The 21,901-nt window shown below is 40.3% G+C and overlaps 1 protein-coding gene across 1 annotated transcript in view; it reads right to left on the reverse strand.

Moving 5' to 3' along the window:
- Window positions 1-18,024, reverse strand: part of LOC148148354 (uncharacterized) — a 58,432-nt gene extending 40,408 nt beyond the window's left edge. Inside the window, exons 1-3 of the mRNA XM_087993801.1 lie at window positions 17,933-18,024; window positions 14,675-14,870; window positions 12,069-12,112 (exon numbers count right to left, since the gene is read on the reverse strand). Of these exons, the coding sequence (XP_087849927.1) occupies window positions 12,069-12,112; window positions 14,675-14,870; window positions 17,933-18,017 (325 nt within the window). The 5' untranslated portion in view covers window positions 18,018-18,024. The remainder of the gene's footprint in view (window positions 1-12,068; window positions 12,113-14,674; window positions 14,871-17,932) is intronic.
- Between the last annotated feature and the right edge of the window lie 3,877 nt (window positions 18,025-21,901).

The following is a 21,901-nucleotide window of genomic DNA, read 5'->3' on the forward strand; positions in this document are numbered from 1 at the left end:
GGAAACATTTATTAAATTAAGACACTGTTACTTTACTGACAGTAATTTGAGATGATGGATATCAGAGTATTTGATGTTCCTCCAGCTTAAAATTGAGTTGTAGAAGATGAGATATGTTCCTCCATATTAAATACCTCAATGAAGGGATGGAGTGTATGTGTCTACATTTGCTGCTAGTACAAATGTAGATGGGGAAGTAAATTTCAAACAGGAGAAATAGTGCTGATGTTTCTAGATAGACAACAAGATCCCAACATCAGGACAATATAAAAACAGAAACTGCAGGAAAAAAAACTCAGCAGATCTGGTAGCCCCTATGGAGAGAAAGCAGTGTTAACATTTCATGTCCAGTGAACCTTTTTCAGAACTTATTTAGAACTTCTATCAGGATAATTCAGTTGTCCTGAGTGTGTATATGTCTTCAGAGTGCCACTTCCAAAGAGGGGAACATCTCAGCTGACACTTTCTGCATTTACTATTCTATTAGGATGGTGGGCTGATTCCTGAGGCAGCTGAAAAATGTGTTGCTGGAAAAGCGCAGCAGGTCAGGCAGCATCAAAGGAGCAGAAGAATCGACGTTTCGGGCATAAGCCCTTCTTCAGGATTCCTGAAGAAGGGCTTATGCCCGAAACGTCAATTCTCCTGCTCCTTGGATGCTGCCTGACCTGCTGCGCTTTTCCAGCAACATATTTTTCGGCTCTGATCTCCAGCATCTGCAGTCCTCACTTTATCCAGATTCCTGAGGCAGTCATGCCGATGAGATGACCTGCAGCACAGGATGCCTGGCATTAGCAGTAAATGCTGTTGAGACAGGAAAGTGATGGGTATATCTTTGGGCACATTCTGTACACTTGTGAATGAAAAGGCCCTCAGCTGGTACTGCTACTGGTGTAGAGGCAGGAGGCCCCTCACAGAATTGGTTTTGGCTCCAGCTTAGTGGCTCTTTCATCAAGGTATAGAATCTCTAGCTTCAGTGGCCCCCTGCTGTCTCCAAGGAGTTGCACTGTAAGAAGAAGGTCAGTGTCAATCTCTAGGGTAGAGTCCACCATTTTCTCTCGAATACCCTCACACTCACTCTTTCTCCACTACAGTACCATCATTTGGCTCCTCATCCCTTATGAGCAGAGAATCCTAACTCTGACAGCCCTGAATAGGGCCTGAACTGCTATTGGATACTGCCCTTGACTTAATGTGCCAGCAATCCCTGAGCAAAGATTACGCCCCACTGACTGAGGCCTGCTGACAATTATGACAAGCTTTGTGGCTTTGTGTCTGCATTCAACCGATGTGCAAAGGCATCAACGTGATCCAACTACAAGATGCACTGTTCCAAAGCCACGACTCTACAACTCGAAAGAACAAAGGCATCAGGTGCAACAATATCCCCTCCAAGATTCAGGACAACCTGACTTTGAACAGTAATATTGATCCTTTATTGTCATTGCCTCAAAATCCCGGTACTTCCTTCAATCTTAAACAGTACTATGGACAGCAGGAGTTCAAGAAAGTATCTCACCACCACCATCTCACGGGCGATTGAACTGTTTAAAAAAAACACGTTAAACTTTCAGAATTGGTAATTGAGCTTCAATATGTGTACAGAATTACAGTGTTGCTGAGGAAAATAGTGAGGACATGGCTGCTTTGGACAGTGCAGAGATATCTGGCAGAATGCACACATGAATTACTAATCGTTGTCATGCAGGCTATTAAATACAAAGTAGAGGAAAGCAAGCATTTGTTTACTTTTAGAGGAATATAATTGGAAAGTAGAGAAATTACATTAAACTTTATTGAAATGTGGTTAGGTCAGTGGTTCCCATAGATCATATGATTCTGCTCGACAACCACCTGATGAAGGAGCAGCGCTCCAAAGGCTAATGCTTCCAATTAAACCTGTGGGACTATAATCTGGTGTTGTGTGATCTTTAACTCTTTCTGTGCTATATACCTTCTGAGATTCTATGCAAGTAGAATCAAACTTAATATTAGCCATTTGCAAACATTGCTAATAATAAGTTTTTAATGTGAACAAAAGTATGCATTATAATGTCAGTGTACAATTTACTTGACAGATCCTGGATTTATACTGCACCTTGAGATATTACGACACATTTTGCAATGAATGAATGAAATATTATTGAGGTGTAGTCAATGTTCTAATACATAGTTCAACAATTTCCCATAAACAGCAGAATAATAATGACCAGATGGTTGAGGGATAAGTTATTTTTATTCATGGAATTTGGTTGTTGTTGGCTCGGCTAGCATTTATAGCCAATCTTGAATTGCCCTGGTGACGGTGTTAGTGAGCTGCTTTCTTGAATTGCTTCAGTCATTGTTGTATACATTCCCTGAATACTCCAACCCTGGTTGTACAACCATAACGTTTAAATGGCTGAACTAGTTCAGTTTTTTTTATTGATGGTATACCCAGGATATTGACAGTGGAGATTCATTGAATATCAAGAGGAAATGGTTGAACTCTCTCTTGTTGGAGAGGACCATTTCTGGAATATATGATGTGGTGCTACTTGTCATTTATCAGCCCAGGACTGGATAGTGGTCCGGACTTGTTGTACATGGATATGGCTGCTTTGGTTCTGAGGAGTTGTGAATGGTGTGGAACATTGTGCAATCAGTAGCAAACATTCCCACTTCTGACCCAATAGTGGAGGTAAGTCCTTTGATAAAGGATCTGAAGATGCTTGGGCCTCAGTCACTACCTTGAGTGTGTTTGACACTATCCCTTCAGTGATTCCCTGGAGCTGAGATGATTGACCTCCAACAACCAAGACCATCTTCCTGTGTACTAGTTATGACTCCAACCAATGTTTTCCCCCAATTCCCATTCTTGGGCAGAGTAGTAAAAGTTCTGGTACAACTATACAAAGTCGTGGTGAGACTACACGTAGAGTACTGAGTACAGTTTTGTTCTCCTTACTGGATGAGACATAATCCAGGTGGTCTACTGAAGGTTCAGTAAGCTGTATCCTGCATTGGAAGGGTTGCCTTATGAGGGCAAGTGAGGCATGGATTTATTTGAAGAATGACAGTGACCTTGCTGAAGCATAAAACAATTCTGACAGGGCTTCACGGAGGCTTTGAGAAGATATTTCCACTTGTTGAATCTTGGACTTGGGTTTAGAATTAAGGGGGCTGTCATTTAAGAGAGAATGAAAAGGAATTTCTTCTGAGGATTGTTAATCATTGGAATTCACTAACCAAGAGAGCATTGAAAACCAGGTAATTGAATATAGCCAAGGCTGAGTAAGACATTTTTTTTAATATACAAGGGCATATAGGGTTATAGAATCGAGGCTATGATCAGATAAACTGTGATCTTATGGAATAGGGGAGCAAGCTGAAGAGTTAAATAACCTACTCTTTCAATTACTAAGGTACTTACCAGCTGAACCTCTCATCTTAAGACTGACACTTCAGAACATTGATTAGATACGATTAGATTCCCTACAGTATGGAAATAGGCCCTTCAGCCCAACAAGTCCACACTGACCCTCCGAAGAGTAACGTACCCAGACCCATTTCCCATAACTAACAAACCTAACATTATGGGCAATTTAGCATGGCCAATTCACCTGACCTGCACATCATTGGGTTGTGGAAGGAAACCGGAGCACCCGGAGGAAACCCATGCAGACATGGGGAAAATGTGCAAACTCCACACAGACAGTTGCCCGAGGCTGGAATCGAACCTGGGTCCCTGGTGCTGTGGGGCAGCAGTGCTAACCACTGAGCCACTGTGCTGCCCATTGAGCCATGTGCCACCCTAATGTTTCCTCATATGTTCCTCATTTTTACTAAAAATATAGACCTGAGTATAAATATGTGAGCTTTTACCATTAATTTAAACAGGTTTGACTCTGTGATAACCCTTACAGGGTTCTTGGGGAATCATTAATTAATCTTCCTGCGGAGCTCATTGAGTATGAGTTCCCTTGATAACAGCCAATGGGTACTCATCACCTGAGCCCTTTTATAAGTAAACCCAGAGATGAGTCTGCAGAACTGTTTGCCCTGGGCTGGGTCTGGCTATAATTAGGCAAAAGTGAGGACTGCAGATGCTGGAAACCAGAGTTTAGATCAGAGTGGTGCTGGAAAGGCACAGCAAGTCAGGCAGCATTCGAGGAGCAGGAAAATCGACGTTTCAGGCAAAAGCCCTTCATCAGGAATATTCCTGATGAAGGGATTTTGCCCGAAATGTCGATTTTCCTGCTCCTCGGATGCTGCCTGACCTGCTGTGCCTTTCCAGCACCACTCTGGCCTATATATGTCATAGGTAGTGGCTGTATTTTGTACTTCAACAATAAATGATGTTCCTACCTGAGTTTTTACAGACACCCAATATCAAATATTTACTTTAATAAATATTTTACTTAAGTATACAAGTTTTGAAAATGTTTAGGAATATATAATAGAAAAGATATTTTTGGTGAATGAGGTGTTTTGTGTGCACTGCCATAGGGTAATTAATGCAAACAGCGAATGGCACAGTACGTCATTGTGAATGAAGTCAACAATCAGTTTTCTCATTGTTGCTGATATCAATCTGTTACAAATTTGTTCCATTGGTTTTTGACTAATCACTGTTAATGTTAATCCATTAAACATTGCTTTGTTTCCAGGTATGATGACATTTTTGGTTCATGTTTTAGAATTAGGTTTAGAATTAGGTTCACATGTACCCACAAGAGTGCAGTGAAAAGTTTACAAAGTTGCCACTCACAGTGCCATCTTAGGTACAAAGGTACCTGGGTACAGGATCATAGGAATAAATTAGAAAAATACATAAATAAAAACATTCAGAAAAGCAGTCCATTGCATCTAGTACTTATTTTGGTGAAGGTATCAGTGGAACAAAACATATTAGAGTGAAATAACTTTATGATCTGATCTGTGTTTACTATTACGATTAATAAGATGATGAAATAGGAGTTACCTTAAATCAGAGAATCATAGAATCCCTACTCGTGGAAGCAGATCATTTGGCCCATCGGGTCCAGACTGACCTTCCACACAACATCCCACTCAGCCCTTCCCTGTCCCTGTAATTCTGCATTTCCCATAGCTAATCCATCTAGTCTGCACATTCCTGGACACTAAGAGCAATTTAATGTGGCCAATCCACCTAACCTGTTCTTCTTTTACTATGGAAGGAAATTAGAGCAACCAAAGGAAACCCACGCAGACATGGGGAAAGTGTGCAAACACCACACACACAGTCACTCAAGACTTGGGATTGAACCCGGGTCCCTGGCACTGAGGCACTGTACTGCCCCGAAATTATGTCAGAAATCATTATAAAAATGCAGTCCCTTTGGACAGAAACTTGTTGGCCAGCAAGATTCAGGATAGTATCAAATTGAAACACAAAAACATACAATTTGTCAAAGATTTGTAGTAAGACAGAGGACTGAGAAAGTTTTAAAAACCAACAAAACATGACCAAAAACAAGATAAACTTTGATAGTAAACTTATAAGTAATATCAAGGTGAACAGCAAGAGCTTCTTCAAACATAATCAAATAAAGAGGCCAAAGTGAACATTGACCCTTGGAAAATGAGGCTATGGAAATAAGATGGAACCAGAAAATGGCAGACAAGTTGAGAGACTAAATAGGCTGGGGCTTTTTCCCCTGGAGCGTTGGAGGCTGAGGGGTGACCTTATAAAGGTTTATAAAATCATGAGAGGCACGGACAGGGTGAATAACCAAGGTCTTTTCTCGAGGGTAGCAAGTCCAAAACTAGAGGACATATGTTTAAGGTGAGTGGGGAAAGATTTAAAAAGGACATGAGAGGTAACATTTTCATGAGGAGGGTGGTTCACATATGGAATGAGCTGCCACAGGAAGTGGTGGAGGCTGGTACAATTACAACATTTAAAAGGCATCTGAATGGGTATATGAATAGGAAGGATTTAGAAGGATTTGGGCCAAATTCTGGCAAATGGGGCTCGGTCAGATTGGGACTTCTGATCTGTGCAATTGAGTTGGACTGAAGGGTTTCCAAGCTATGTGACTCTATGACTAAATGGCATGACAATACACTGTAATAAAAGCCTGGTGTCTCTGGGCTGAGGATGAAAACTGCAAAATGGCAAGGCGATGGAAGGCATTGACACTATGAACATCAAAGTAGACTCCAAATTGAGTGAGTAATAGGAGAGCAATCGAGCAGCCCGAGATGCAGCCCTAGTCTAGTCCATGAGTTGGGTGTGTTCCTGAGTGCACAGCGTCCTTGCTGCAGCTCTACATAAGAGTTACTTGTACAGCACTGAAGTGCAGAAGAATCCTGTAAATGAATTAGAAATGTTCCATGAGGATTCTGAGGGGCAATGATACCAATGTTGGTGAATGTGGGTGCATGTATCTGGTGCCCATGGAGTGTGCCCTGAAATATCAGTGCCCGATGACTAACATAGAGGTATTTTGGAGTAAACAGTGAGCTGAAAACTCCACATGCTTGCTCTGGTTTCATTGTCAAATCTTCCCAACACTGAGCTCATTTGGGAAGATGGAAAGCTAAGTATTAATGAGGCAAATTGTCTCATTAACAAAGTTTTTCACCGTCAATACTGAGCATTCATTGACAACTCGGCACTGCCTCACAAGAATCTTGCCTCAGCATTTGTGAAAAATGCCATGAGTTACTCCTGATGTTGAGAAGGTCCTTGCCGCACATGATACTGCGTTCTGCCACAAACCTCACCAAAGCTCACGTTGCTAAGACTCCTATAAGGCTCTGCATTGGGATTAAGACAATTTTTTCCCACTGGGGCAGTTTGGTAATTTAGGAATTCTCCATCCCAGAGAAATGTGGATACTCAGTATTGAGTAAGTATAAGGTTAAGATCCACAGATTTCTGGATGCAAAGAGAATAAAGAGATATCCAGGATCATATCAGAAAGTTGAATTGAAATTCAAGATCTGGCATGATCATGTAGAATGACATTTCAGTGAGTCAATGGCCTACTTCTTTTCCTACTGTCTTCCTATGTGTCCTGATGGTAATTTGAGATGTTGAGCATCAGTCTGCACCATATTTAACCAAGCGGTAAAGTAAGACAATTGATACAACATTGTGATGTTCTTCCCTCAGGTTGATATTAAAATCTCCAATGTGAGGTGCAATGATAAATGTAGTGATTGTGTAGTGTGTTCCTGCTGACGGTAAGGTGAGATGACACATATTAAAACACAAATTGCATCGCAGCTGGTAAAGAGTGATGACAGATAGAATGAGTGTGCGGTGTCATGCCAAAGTACAATGATAAATTTAATGAGTATGCTGCATGTTCCCACAGATGACAAGATTGAATGATGAAACTAATGAGACTATACTGTTCCCCAAGAAACATAATCTTGATTTACAGGCAATGCTGATTTAATCTGAGATAGCAATGTAAACTGAGGTTTTATTTCCTTTTTTTAAGTTAAATTGCAAGTCATTTTCATTTAAGAATCAATACTCAATACGACTAAAGGTATTCGTTGAAATGTATACCAGGGTGCGACATTCCTGTGTTTAGATATGATGTCAGGTTAATGTCCTGAATTGAAACAAATACTGAATTACTGCAAGCCAGCCTCTGATTTTATATGACACTGCAATTGAGAAATTAAACAATTACAAGATGTTAAATGAGATAACTAAAGAGTTCTGTAATAGGTAATGGCTGGATGCGAAAATGAGAGGTAGCCAATTATCATAAAAGTCAAATTTAAAAATTAACAACAGCTCTAAAAGACTGGCACAGAATTCAAAATGCTGACAGCTCAAGAATGGACCTCTTATTTGCTTATGACATGAGCAAAAAAAAATGCTTTGTAACTTAATCTGTACTTATGCACAACATTTGTCAATTTGTTTTGGACAAAAAGAAACTCTCCTGAAATCAAGGTGATGTAACCCAAACATTGAAGGAGTGAAACTGATAATGTAATTCTATGACAAATGAAACAAATGCTATGTTGGAATTTTTTTTAGTTTAAAAACTGCACATGCTGATTAAACATTAGGTTTTTAACCTTCACAAAAGTTGAAGGAAAACTATATTTGGAGGGTAATCTAAAGCTGGAAAGGTTTGGATGAAATTATCACTTCTGTTTCTCAACAGAACAATGAGACCTTCACTTTTTCTAACGTAATCTCACCACTTACTAGCCCAGGTCCATTCCCACCTCAGTTCACAGAAGCACTTTACCTATTCCAGACCCAGTTTACAGAGACAGTAAGTGCCATCCTGCTCTAGATCCTTTCCAAAACATTGTCTACTCATCCAATCTTCCCAGATCAAGTAGCAGCATTCAATTTCCTCCCTATTAAAAGTTGACAACTCAATAAATTCAATTCAATTGTTGCACCCCGGTGAATCTCAAATAATTCTGGTACTTTTCCTCTCTACCTACTTTTAGCTAATACTGGCCATTTCCTCCTTCCTCCTGCAATCCCAAGCTTTACTTTTTAGCATCTCCTCTCTTCCCCTCAATGCATTGCTCCCAGCATTAGTCTCTTTTGCTTTCTTCTTTATTGCTTTCCATTCTCCCTTCAGTGCTTCCAATTATACTTCCCACTTTACTTCATTGTCATCCAATCTCCCATCCTAATTATATTCTTTGCCACTTACTTCCCTATCCCTGCGATGCAATTTATATCTCTGCCATCATTTTCTTTTCCCATTCACTTCAGTGCAGCCTCTATCCACCTTTCTTTTCTCCTTCCATGATCGCCTATTCTCTGACATCTCATGATAATCTCTTTTACTCCTCTCACTCTGACCCCCTTTACTATCCCATGCACTGTTCAAGTTTCTTTCAGCTCTGCTGCTATGATAATCTTCTTAACTACCACAGTCTGTAGGCAGATGTTTACGTTCTTGATTGAATTCCTGCTTAGAGTGTATTGAGCCCTGAATTCCATCCATTAGCAGAAAGGACCATTGTGGTAAGTCCTGTACATCAACATTGTCAGCCGATGCCTATTAATACTGAGCTATCTGAAGTCATTGCTACTGCCCCACAGGGAGAAACCAAATCAGCTAACGTTCGCTTGTCCTGGTTTTTGTCAAAAACTTTTCATGGCAAATGTGTGTTAGTGATGAAGACAAGCTCAAAAACTGCTTTGTAGCTCTTTTATGCTCACATGGGCTGTTGATTCTCAAGCTCTGAGCTCAAATATAGACACTTGGGTGAAGCAACTGCAGACCTATTCTCTAGTTAGGAATCAATAGAAAACAGGAAGGCTAGGTCTATGCTGATTGTGTTAGCTAGTACTGAGATACTAGCTCAAAACATTGAGAAGATAGAATACTTGTTGCAATGAATGCATCACCTCCTACAGATATTTGGATTAATTGTTGGATATACCACAAATAACAGAGAAAAGAAACTTGCCAAACAAAACTTATTTTTCCCAGAATATCCTTTTCTTTATTTCCAATGTTCCTGAAGTAAATGACTCTTACTGGAGAGTCAGCAATCAGAAGAAATGAATGGTTGATGATGTTCTTTTCTCTCCCTGTGAGGCCAATTGCTGTAATGACTTCAGGTAACTGAACAATACCAACTGGCAGTATTGATGTACAGGTCAGATCACAATAGTCCTTGGTGTTTTGTACTTTATAAGCAGTCAACACACTTTGATTCAATTTATTAATCTCAGTGATTGTTGTCCAAGGTCTGTGTAAATGAAATGGCATACATTAGATGTTACAACTAATTTTAAGAACAGGTAGACCTATTCCTCCCAATATTGTTGCCATAATGAATTATGTATTTTGGTTAGTCGAGCATTGAAATGAGTACTGAGTCAAAGGTATGTTCAAACAATAACTTTTTTTACACTGAACTATAAACAGCCTTACATGATAACGTTTCACACCTTTTAGTGTATGATCATCCTCCTTCATCTCTCAATCATGGGTACTCCTACCTCATCATTTTGGGAGGTGTTTTTTTACACAATCCTACACATTAACTCTTACAAATCCTAAAACTATATGTCCTCCACCATATTTATATACTCCCCCAACTCCACCCAGTCCCACCATCACAGAATTAATATCTCGGGAGGCTTTACAATGCTCCCTGATCATGTTCTGTCAAACTTCGATGATAAGTCAAGTCTCCCAGAATTCCTGTCTCTGAAAATGGATGGCCTTCATTAAGATTTGCAGTATCTAACTTCTGAATTAATGTCTGGCTCATCCAAATATAAGACTGATTGTCCTCCTTTGGTTAAAAAAAATTCCTTCAGTTTCTAAGTCTGGAACTTTCTGAAGAGGTCTACTGATTATTATCTCTCAGGACTATTATTCTTTGCCCACTTTAATCCCTTGCCCACATCCTTCCTCCTTCTCTCAAGCTGGTTATGTTGCTGGTATGTGACTTCAGGTTAGAGCTGTAAGTCTGTTGTTTTCAGTCGGACAACACTCATTCTTGAACTCTTTGACAATCCTGACTTCTAGCCCAGGAAGCAGTCTTTTGGGCAGATGGGAAGTTAATTAGGGCATTCTATCCATCAAACATTGTCAGAAAAACCCATCTGGTTCACTAATGTGCTTTAGGGAAGGAAACTGCCATCCTTCCCTGGTGTGACTCCAGACCCATAGCAATGTGGTTGACTCTTAACTTCCCTCTGGGCATTTAGGGATGAGCAATAATTGCTGGGCTAGCCAGTGATACCCTCGTCCTGCGATTGAATTAAAAAAACAGTTCTGACAGTGCCAATTTAGACTGGACCTGTAAGTTAACAATGCAGTTCGAAAACTGTCTTCTTCAACAATTCTCTGACAGTTTGGACATCTCTTTTGGCTTCAAGGAATCATTGGAAATCTGGAATGAAAGTAGGGATTGGGAATTCACAAATGCCTCTTTACTTGTGGAATGATCATTATGCCATTGCTACCAAACATTTCTCCAGGAAATAAATATGATTCAGGTCAGAGTTTAGAGGCGATTTAAAAGATAGGGCTAGAAAATTGCAGGTGTGAGGAAAGATTGCATAGACTAGCATTGTTTACATGGAACGGAGGAAGTTGACGGGTAACTTGGCTGAGATGTAAAAAATCAGGGGCTTGATTAGCATTGTCAAGAAAATCTCTTTCTTCTCGTGGAGAGGTCAATTAGCAGAGGACACAGTTTTGAATGATTTGAAGAAGGATTACAGGAACATGTGGGAGAGGGTGATTGGTGTCTGACATTCACTGCCCTGTCTGGTGGCTGAGGTGAAATCCCTCAACTCATTCAAAGGGAACTTGGATCTGCCCCTGAACTGTTGTAACCTGAAAAGCCATAGACTAGATGCTAGAATCAACTGGCACAGAACGGTGGGCGGAGTGGCCTTTCTATCCTCTACTTTTCTATGAGTTTATGATTCTATGATTTCTGAGAATTCATACTTTTCCATCAAGCGGCAGGCCATCTCTTTGTACATGGTTTAATACTGCTTTAACCCTACGGTCAGTGGATTCACCATGAACTAAGATGTCATCCAGTATAAGTTATTACGAAGCCTGGTGAATGGTCCTTACCATGGCCTTATTGAGTGAAGTCAACAAAAATGTGAAGAGTTTAGAAACTGAAACTGTTCTGGAGCCATGACAAGGACCATTCACCTGAAATCATCAGTGGACAAATGCTTAGCAAAGTTGTCCAAAAGTACCATGTCCATAAAATTGGATGTCCCAACAATTGTTTTTTGCAGGTATATTTGAATGAGATATGAACATTTCTAACCATTTTCATTATTCTATTTGGGAGAGTCATTTTAATCAATTGGAAAATTTGCATAGAATCATATCTAATATGATTCTATGCAAGATCATAATATCTTAGACTGGATGACATCTTAGTGCATATTAGTGGCAGGAGAGATGAATTTCATTCTGGTCATCTCTCATTTGGACCTATTTCATTAGGGGAGTGGTGCTTTCACAGATGTGATAAAACACACAGGTTTAACATTGCACTGCAATGCAATTCTATTATTGGTCTTAAGTTTTCCAAGTACAGCAAATCATTTCAGAGAGTCATTTCTAAGGTCTGACCTGGATTCTTGTTGATAAACTCCTTCCACTTTCCTGATAGGTGCCTATTAATGACAGAAGTTATAGATAAGAAAAAAGTAAAAATTAAGACAAAGTTTATCTCAGGTCAATATAAGTTCTTCTCCTTAACAGACAGAATTCCAGCATTTAGTTTCCCCTCTACGGTAATATTGTGAATGACTTTTCCTTGACTTTTAGTCTGGATTGTGTGACTGGGCTTACATTGATGGTATTGGGGTCGAGAATGTAGTACTGGAAAAGCACAGTAGGTCAGGCAGCATCCAAGGAGCAGGTGAATTGACTTTTTTGGCATAAGCCCTTCATCAGGAGTGAGGCTTGTGGTTCAGGGCTGAGAGATAAATGGGAGGGGGCGTAGGGTTGGGGGGAAGATAGCTGAGAAAGTGACAGGTGGATGAAGGTGAGGGAGATAGTGATAGGTTAAGGCGGGTGTGATGGACAGGTCTGGAGGGCAGTGCCGAGTTGGAGACTTGGGACTGGCATAATGTTGGGAGAGGAAATGAGGAAACTGTTGAAATCCACATTTATCTTGTTTGGTTGCAGAGTCCCAAGGGGGAATATGAGGCATTCCTCCTTCAGGCGTTGGGTGGTAACGGTTTGGCGGTGGAGGAGGTCCAAGACCTGCATGTCCTTGACAGAGTGGGAGGGGGAGTTGAAGTGTTCAGCCACGGGGGTAGTAGGTTTGCTAGGTGCAGGTGTCCCAGAGATGTTTTCTGAAATGATCCACAAGAAGGGGTCCTGTTTCCCCAATGTAGAGGAGACCACACCGGGTGCAACAGATGCAGTAGATGACATTGGTAGAGGTACAAGTAAATTTCTGACGGATGTGGAAGGATCCCTTGGGGCCTTGGACGGAGGTGAGGGTTGGATGCAGATTTTGCGCTTCCTGTGGTGACAGAGAAAGGTGCTAGAAGTGAAGTGTGGGCTGGTGCAGGGATGTGGATCTGATGAGGGAGTCAAGGAGGGAATGGTCTTTTTGGAGCGCTGATAGGGGTGGGGAGGGAAGTATATCTCTGGTGGTGGGGTCCATTTGGAGGTAGGGGAAGCGGTGGAGGTTGGTGGGATGGATGGTGAGGACCGGGGGGTTCTGTCCTTGTTGCGCTGGGAGGGGTCAGGTTCAAGGGCGATGGTGTGTGAAGTGGAGGAGATGCACTGGAGGGCATCGTCAACCACGTGGGAAGGAAGTTGCGATCGTGGAAGAAGGAGGCTATCTGGGACTTTCTGAGATGGAATTGGTCATCCTGGGAACAGATGTGGCAGAGGCGGAGGAATTGGGAATAAGGGATGGTGTTTTTACAGGAGGTAGAGTGGGAAGAGTTGTTGTCTAGGTAACTGTGGGAGTCGGTGGACTTGTAGCATATGCCTGCAGTTACTTGGTTGTCAGAGATGGTGATGAAGAGGTTTCTGAGATGGTCCAGGTGAATTTGAGGTTGGGGTCGAAGGTGTTGGTAAAGTTAATGAACTGTTCAACTTCTTTGTGAGAGCACGAGGCGTCGTCGATATATTAGTGGTATGTCCGTTGATGTGAATGATAAGATTGCAGTTGTTGATCCCAGCCAAGGAAACATTTTGTGTATCTTCTGGTGGAAATTATTCAACTTCATTACAACCTCTTGTATGAAGACCTTTTAATTGGAACCTACAAGAAAAGAGGTTTGACCTCAGAAATATTATCCTGAAATGACATATTCTTTTATTGAGAAAGCATTTTGTAACAGTTGCCGGACTCTGTTTGTGTCAGTGGGCCTTTATAACGTCACAATGCTGGCAGGGCTTTATGGCATTTTGCATTTTCCTTCCCTATTGTGCCTCATTTTCTAATGTTTCTTTGACTTTTCTGAGCTTGAGGAACTGTATGGTCACTTGAGTGTTCCTGAGCCAGGGTTTGACTTCACTTTTCACGATTGCCTTGTTCTGTTAATGGACTGTTTGTCTCACCTGCTATGTTGCTTTTTGAAGTTGAGATCTGCCTCAGATTTATCAGCAATTGCAATGCGGCCTCATATTTCTGCCTTTAAGTCTCCACAATCACTTTTTTTCTGTGCTAGCTTATGGTCACTATGTGTAATGGTGTTGACTGGTGATTGATGGTTCAGAATTTTCATCACAGACTATCGTGCAGTTGAAGTCTTGAAAGATGTTGAAAGCTGATTTTCACACTCTAACTGCCTCCACGTCTATTGTGGAGCAGCTTTGGAATTCTTCAACCGTCTCTTACTGGATTGTGAGTTTTGGTGACACCTTTACAGGTCTGATTTCCAAATATTTTTAGAGTTGAATTTTTAGTGTCTTGAGTGTTCAGCACTGGTACCATTATGTGTGTGTTAGCTAGACTGATTTTGGAGAGATTACTGGTTTGTGGACATGTTCAAACAACAATTAGTTTCTGAAATAAAATAAAATGGCAATTTACTGTCACATGTATTTTTACAAAAAAAGTGTAAAGATTTTATAAGTTACCATACCACAGCACCTGTATTAATGACAGAAGTGATAGATAAGAAGAAAAAAGTAAAAATTAAGGCAGAGTTCAACTCAGATCAATTTCAGTTTGGGAAAGTAAATTAAGATGACCAATGCTGAAATACCTGGAAGTGCTGCTGAAGAAGACCTCTACACTGAGCAGACCTTCACGCCAGGCCAAGACTGCCCAACCTGGAGACCACCACGCAAAGCCAAGACCACTCCTCTGGGATGAGACTGCTACAACAGGAGAATGCTGCCATGCTGGGCTAGAAGCTTCCTCTTCGCTGGGTCCGGGCCGGGAGAAGACCACCAAAGAAGCTAAAAAAGATAAGACAACAAATGGAAACATCAAGAAAAAGCACAGACTGAAAATAAAGTAAAAAGTGGACAGAGTAGATGAGCTATGGGCTGAGGAGCCCACAACTGATACACTGACACCATCCTGTTTTTTAGTGAATCATGAGGTTACCATGAAGGACACTCCATCTCAACCTTTCCTCTCACCTGAGTCATGGTCACCCTCTGATTAAAACATCTACACTCTGTCTAATGAGAGATCAAGCCTTTGATCCTCTAGGACTATGGTGACTTTACCTTTACAGTTCTCCACGACTAGGTTTTACATTGGTGAAGCCATCATTTAGCTCCCCTGTCTCTTAGGAAAAAGTGAGGACTGCAGATGCTGGAGAGTCAGAGTTGAAAGGTGTTGTGCTGGAAAGAGCACTGCAGGTCAGGCAGCATCTTAGGAGCAGGAGAGTAGATGTTTCCCGAAACAGTGTTTCCATACTGTAAGTAATCTAATCTAATCTAATCTAATCTAATCTAATCTAATCTAATCTAATCTAATCGACTCCCCTGTCTCTTGGTCTCCTACCTCATCAGAGGGGTTATTTACACAATACCATATATTCATTCTTACAAAGGTCCAAAGTACATGGGGGGAAGGAGTAAGCAATTCGTCCCCAAAGGCATACACTTCAACATAATTTTTCCACCTTTGCATTATTTCACCTGATACGCTTACCTAATGTAACTCTGTTGATCTCGGTCTTGAAAGATACAATTGTTCTGGCATAATTGAGGATAGCATTCTAAATTTCCACAACTCTTTTTGTGAAAAAATAGAATAATAGAATCCCTATAGTGTGGAAACAGGCCCTTCGGCCCAACAAGTCCACACCGACCCTCCGAAGAGTAACCTACCCAGAGCCATTCTCCTACCCTATTACCCTACACTTCCCCTGACTAATGTACCTAACCTACACATCCTGAACACTATGGTCAATTTAGCACAGCTACTTCACCTAACCTGCACATCTCTGGATTGAGGGAGGAAACCCACGCAGATACAGGGGGAATGTGCAAACTCGACACAGAGAGTCATCTGAGGCTGGAATGAAACCCGGGTCCCTGGCGCTGTGAGGCAGCAGTGCTAAATACTGTGCTGCTCCTACTCCTTACTTTCTATCTGGGTCAAATTTTTATGTTATCTATTTCATTCTTGATTTACCAAGGATATAGTTTCTCTGAAGTATCATATCACCCGCTTATAATGTTTCTTACACTCAGTCAGGTCAAACTACTGTATAAGGTCAATCTATATGTATGCCCTCATAATTTAATCTTCTTAACCCAGGTATAATTCCGGCAAATATGCATTCTATCTGACGTCAATACATTGTTCCTGAGGTACAATGGTCAAAACGGAATGGAGGACACTGAACAGGGTCTGATCCAAATTCCACAGAATAACCAAAGCATAACTTCCCCATTATATTCCAGCCTCATTAGACTTCCAAATCGCTTTGCTCCCAAATAGTCCCTGCTCCTCATCCATTAGAGAAATCGCCTCACAGTTAGAGTGAACTCCTTTGGTACACTTTGCATACTCACTTGTTCACAATCTAAACTCAATATCTTTTAACATGAATTTTTATGAATCAGTTAAATCTTGAGATCCATCAGGAAGACTGAGATTCAGGTGGAACAATTATAGTACAACTGGCAGCCCAAAGCATTCCAGTTCACCTTTCAGTGATCATTGTTCAAAATAGCCATTTGTTTTTTGCTCAGAAATCATTTTTTAAGGTTTACCCAGAAAGATCATTCAACCTGGGTTCTTAGTGAGTGTGAACCTGCAGAAAGGTCCTCTTTGTTGAATTTAATGGAACATCATGAATAAACTGATTAGCAAAATGACCGGTTGACTGAAGCTCAAATCCATGCTGCCATTTCAAAAATGTTTTTACAGAACCATCCCGTCACAAAAATGTTTGTTTATTAAAATCACACTAAACGCAAGTCTGCAAATGCTCTTAGCTCTGTAGTTACCCTGTGGATCGTATCTTCAAATTATAAGTATATTCATTTTAATTTTACCAAACGCTTCACAAGCAACAAATAATGTTGAAATTATTAATCCATTTAAAAGCATTAAGGAGTCTTTGAGTAGATTAACTCATGAAAATTAGCTCTGTAATCACAGAGTCATAGAGATGTACAGCATGGAAACAGACCCTTCGGTCCAACCTGTCCATGCCGACCAGATATCCCAACCCAATCTAGTCCCACCTGCCAGCACCCGGCCCATATCCCTCCAAACCCTTCCTGCTCATATACCCATCCAAATGCCTCTTAAACGATGCAATTGTACCAGCCTCCACCACATCTTCTGGCAGCTCATTCCATACACGTACCACCCTCTGCGTGAAAAAGTTGCCCCTTAGGTCTCTTTTATATCTTTTCCCTCTCACCCTAAACCTATGCCCTCTCGTTCTGGACTCCCCGACCCCAGGGAATAGACTTTGTCTATTTATCCTATCCATGCACCTCATAATTTTGTAAACCTCTATAAGGTCACCCCTAAACCTCCGACGCTCCAGGGAAAACAGCCCCAGCCTGTTCAGCCTCTCCCTGTAGCTCAAATCCTCCAACCTTGGCAACATGCTTGTAAATCTTTTCTGAACTCTTTCAAGTTTCACAACATCTTTCCGATAGGAAGGAGACCAGAATTGCACGCAATACTCCAACAGTGGCCTAACCAATGTCCTGTACAGCCGCAACATGACCTCCCAACTCCTGTACTCAATACTCTGACCAATAAAGGAAAGCATACCAAACGCCTTCTTACTATCCTATCTACCTGCAACTCCACTTTCAAGGAGCTATGAACCTGCACTCCAAGGTCTCTTTGTTCAACAACACTCCCTAGGACTGTGAACTTATCGTGTGACAGAAAAGAGTGTATGCTTACAGGTGACGTGTGTATGTGACAGAAACCTATTCTAACACAACCCCAAATGCCAGCTTGGATTCTACCTGATCAACAATAGCCCTCCTCATTCTACTAGTGAATCAAATACTCAAATTAAATAACTTACATTGATTTATCAGATCTTGGGTAAGTATGGTAGCGATCTTGTTATTCTTTTGGTTACCAAATATATGAATTAAGCTGACAAACATCCTTAGCTTTCTATCCCAGTGCAGGCACCCTAGTGCTGTTTAATCTCCTCCTTCTTTGGCTCGAACTACTTATGGAAACAAACTGTTTCCTGGCGAAACTATAAGGCACTAAATGAAGATGAGATTACTATTCAAGTGCTGAAAGCAAAGTGAGTCATCTTGGATAATGTAAAAACAAAATACTGCAATGCTGGAAATTTGAAATAAAAATAAAACTTCTGGGAATACTTAGCAGGGCAGATGGATTTGTGTAAAGGAGTAAAGCTGACATTTCAGGTCAAGATGCTGTTTCAATGTTCTATTACACTCCACAGATGTGGCATGACCTGCTATTTCCAGTAATTGTTAAGAGTAATCATTCTTCAAATGTTGAAAGCAGTGAATAATTTTGTTTTAATTTCATTAACTCAGTAACAGATTTGTGATTCTTCAGTGAGTTTAAATTACTACATTACTTCAGTTTGCCATTTTGTAGTTTCATTCTTTATACTTGTTCAATATTATTAGTTTATCTCTAATTGATAAAATAATTAAAAGTGGTTATTTTTAAAACTTTAAACATGTAGAGAGAATGTACTCCAGGGTGCATAACAAATAACGTTGAAGTGCAGACTACTGTGACCTAGCAACTTGTAGTAACCATTTTGTTAGCTCAGTTCCATAAACAGCAATGAATTGAATTATTTTTTAATCTTCTAATGCTGTGGTTGAGAGCTATTGTTGTTCATGGAAGCAAGAAAACTCCATTTTTTTTCTTTAAACTACACCATGGGATCTTTACTGCTTATCTGAACAGGAAGATAAAGCTGACAGGTAATATTTCATCTGAGGCATGTAAAGATATAAACTGTCATTTTTGATTTTGGATTGCAATTTGTGTTACATATTGTTTATGGTTCAAATAGGATTCTAGAGATTTGGGCACATAATCTAGCATGGCACTTTAATAACTGTCGGTTGTGCTGTCTTTGAGTTGAGACAAATGGGTGTAGGAAATCACGTTACATTTTAAAGAAGGGCCATAAGGCCATCCTAGCCAAAAAAATAACTTTATCTGAGCACATCACTAATACAGTCTTGGCATTTATTATATTGTTTAGTGTTTGCTGTATGTGAATTGGTTGCTGCATTTTTCTACATTAAAACAATGATTCCACTTTAGAAGTATATCAGCAGCTGTACAAGTGATCTGTACAAGATATCCAAAGGGATATCTTGACAAAACCACTATATATATATGCAAATTATTTTGTCTTGTCACCAAACCTTAAAATGTTGGAATTTCTCAAGTAAAGCCTTGAGCCCCAATGATCAAGGTGCAGAGAGCATTTACTGTACATACTAGGAGTTTAATATTGTCAAAGGAGGCAGCTAAAGGGAACAAACACTAAAAATACAGCAATTCCTTGCAGTATGTCCACAGATATCACCAACAGAAATCTCAACAGTGGAAAACCTGTGGCCAATGATGACATGTCTGTGACAGACTAATTAAAATTAATTAATCCCAGTTTAGTTAATTCTCCTCCACATTTCTTCTGCAAGCTGACCAAGGGCAGCATGGTGGCTCAGTGTTTAGCACTACTACCGCATAGTGCCAGCGACCTGTGTTTGATTCCAGCCTCAGATGACTGTCTGTGTGGAGCTTGCATGTTTTCCCTGTCTCTGTGGGTTTCCTCTAGGTGCTCTGGTTTCCTCCCACAGTCCAAGGATGTACAGGTTAGGTGGATTGGCTATGCTAAATTGTTCATGAATGTGTTGGTTAGCTGCATTAGTCATGGGAAATGTAGTGGATGGCTCTGGGTGGGATACATGTCTTTGGAGGGTTGGTTTGGAAATTCCAACATTTTGTTGTGCCAAATGGCCTGTTTCCACACTGTAGGGCTTCTATGGTATATCCTGCTACTTTTCCTCTAAGAATACTAGATTAAGTTTTGAACTGCCAGCAGCCACCTGACAGTATGCACCTTATAAGGGCGGGTCAGGCTGTGGATGTCAGGAGGCTATACATTTTATTTGGAAAGGGTGGGTGGCATTATAGTGTAGTTCCTTTCTATTTGCTCATGAAGTCCATGTTGACATGCATTCCAGCACACATTATTGAAAAGCAATTAAAACCCAGACTCTCTGTAGTTATCTGAGATCAACTAACCTAGCCGTACTGGTCAGGCAACAAATCCAGAATTTGCTGGATTTTTTCGGAGCACTACTCCTTCATCAGGTAGTTGTGGAGGTTCAAGAGGGTTGTAAAGCCAGGTGAAGATGGTAGGGTAGCATTGTCATTCAAGTATAGCATTCGTGCAATAGTTAGGGATAATCTTAGGAGATCAGGACATAGAATCTGTTTGAGCAGAGTTGAATAGAAGGGGGAAAAAAGTCCTTAGTGGGGGTGGTCAACAGGTCCCCTAACTGTAACCAAGAAAAAATATGGTATGCTTTTGATAAAAGGACAGTAATAATCATGACTTTAATTTACATATAAATTGTAAAAAGCAGATTGGCAGTAATAGACTGGATGAGAAGACCACGGAATATTTTCAAGATAGTTATTTAGAGCAGCGCATACTGGAACCGACCAGAGAGCTGGTTATAATAGGCTTGGTGTTGTATAATTTGGCAGGATTAATTAACAATCTTAGAGTAAAAACAGTCCTAAGTTGCAGCAACCAAAGTACAATTGAATTTTACTTCCAGTTCTAGAATTTGTATTTTACGTGGCCATGAGAGCGGAGCTAGCTGATGTGAACTGGAACACTAGGTTAGGGCACAGATCAATAGAAATACGGTGGTAGACTTTTAACAAAATGTTTCAAAATGTTTAGAATAAGCTGTAAGGAAAAATTCTAAAAGAGAAGACCTGTAGTTAAGCAGAGTTAAGGAAGGCAATAAATTTAAGGAAAAAGCATTTGTTCTGCAAAGGTGAATGCCAGGTCAGATGATCTGAATAAATAATAGCAGAGAATAACAAAAATGTTAATAAGACAGACAAAATTAGAGTATGGCAGTAATTTAGCTAAAAATGTAAAAACAGATAGCAAGAGTTTCTGCAGATATTTAAAAAAAAGAGTATCCAAAGTGAGTGAGATTGGTGACTTCATAGTAGGTAACATGGAAATGGTAGAAGAAATGAACAAATATTTTGCTTTTGGCTTCATTATGGAGGATACAAAAAAATTCTGTTCATGGCTGTAAATCTGGAAGTGGAATGAAGAGGAACTTAGTGAAATAACAATCACTAGGGATGTGAAACTAAACAAACTAATGGAACTTTGGCTGGCAAGTCTCTGAATCCAGATGAATTTCATCCTAGAGTCTGTTCAAGTGGTGAATAATAAGGTAGAACAATGTACTTGTGTTAATTTTCCAAAATTCCCTAGATTCTGAAAAGGTGCCATCAGTCTGGAAAGTAACAAATATCAGTCTTGCATTCAAGAAGGGAGGGAAGTACAAAACCATAGTCCAGTTCGCTTGATATCTGTCATGAGAGAGGTATTGAAATCTATAATTTAAAAGGTTAAAGCTGAGGACTTAGAAAAACTCAAGGAAATTGAGAAAAGTCACTAGAATCCAAAATATTAACTCTGCTTTTTCTCCATAAACGCTCCAGACCTGTCCAGTTTTTGTAGCAATTTCTGTTTTTGTTTGATTTCCAGTGTCTACAGTTGTTTGGCTTTTTTTATTTGGGAAGAGTCAGCATGGTTTCATTATGCTTAATGTACTTGGAAGGAGCAAAATATGCTGTGGATAAAGGTGAGTCTATAGACATATTGCACTTGATTTCTGGAAAGTTTTTTGGAAGGTATCACATCAAAGATTATGAATAAAAATATGTTATGCTTCAATTATGCAGCACATTAGTGAGACCACATCTCAAATAGTGTGTA

The sequence above is a fragment of the Chiloscyllium plagiosum genome, unplaced genomic scaffold (assembly GCF_037043375.1).
Source record: "Chiloscyllium plagiosum isolate Xiang-an unplaced genomic scaffold, Cpla_swu_hap1 HiC_scaffold_13, whole genome shotgun sequence".
NCBI lineage: Eukaryota > Metazoa > Chordata > Chondrichthyes > Orectolobiformes > Hemiscylliidae > Chiloscyllium > Chiloscyllium plagiosum.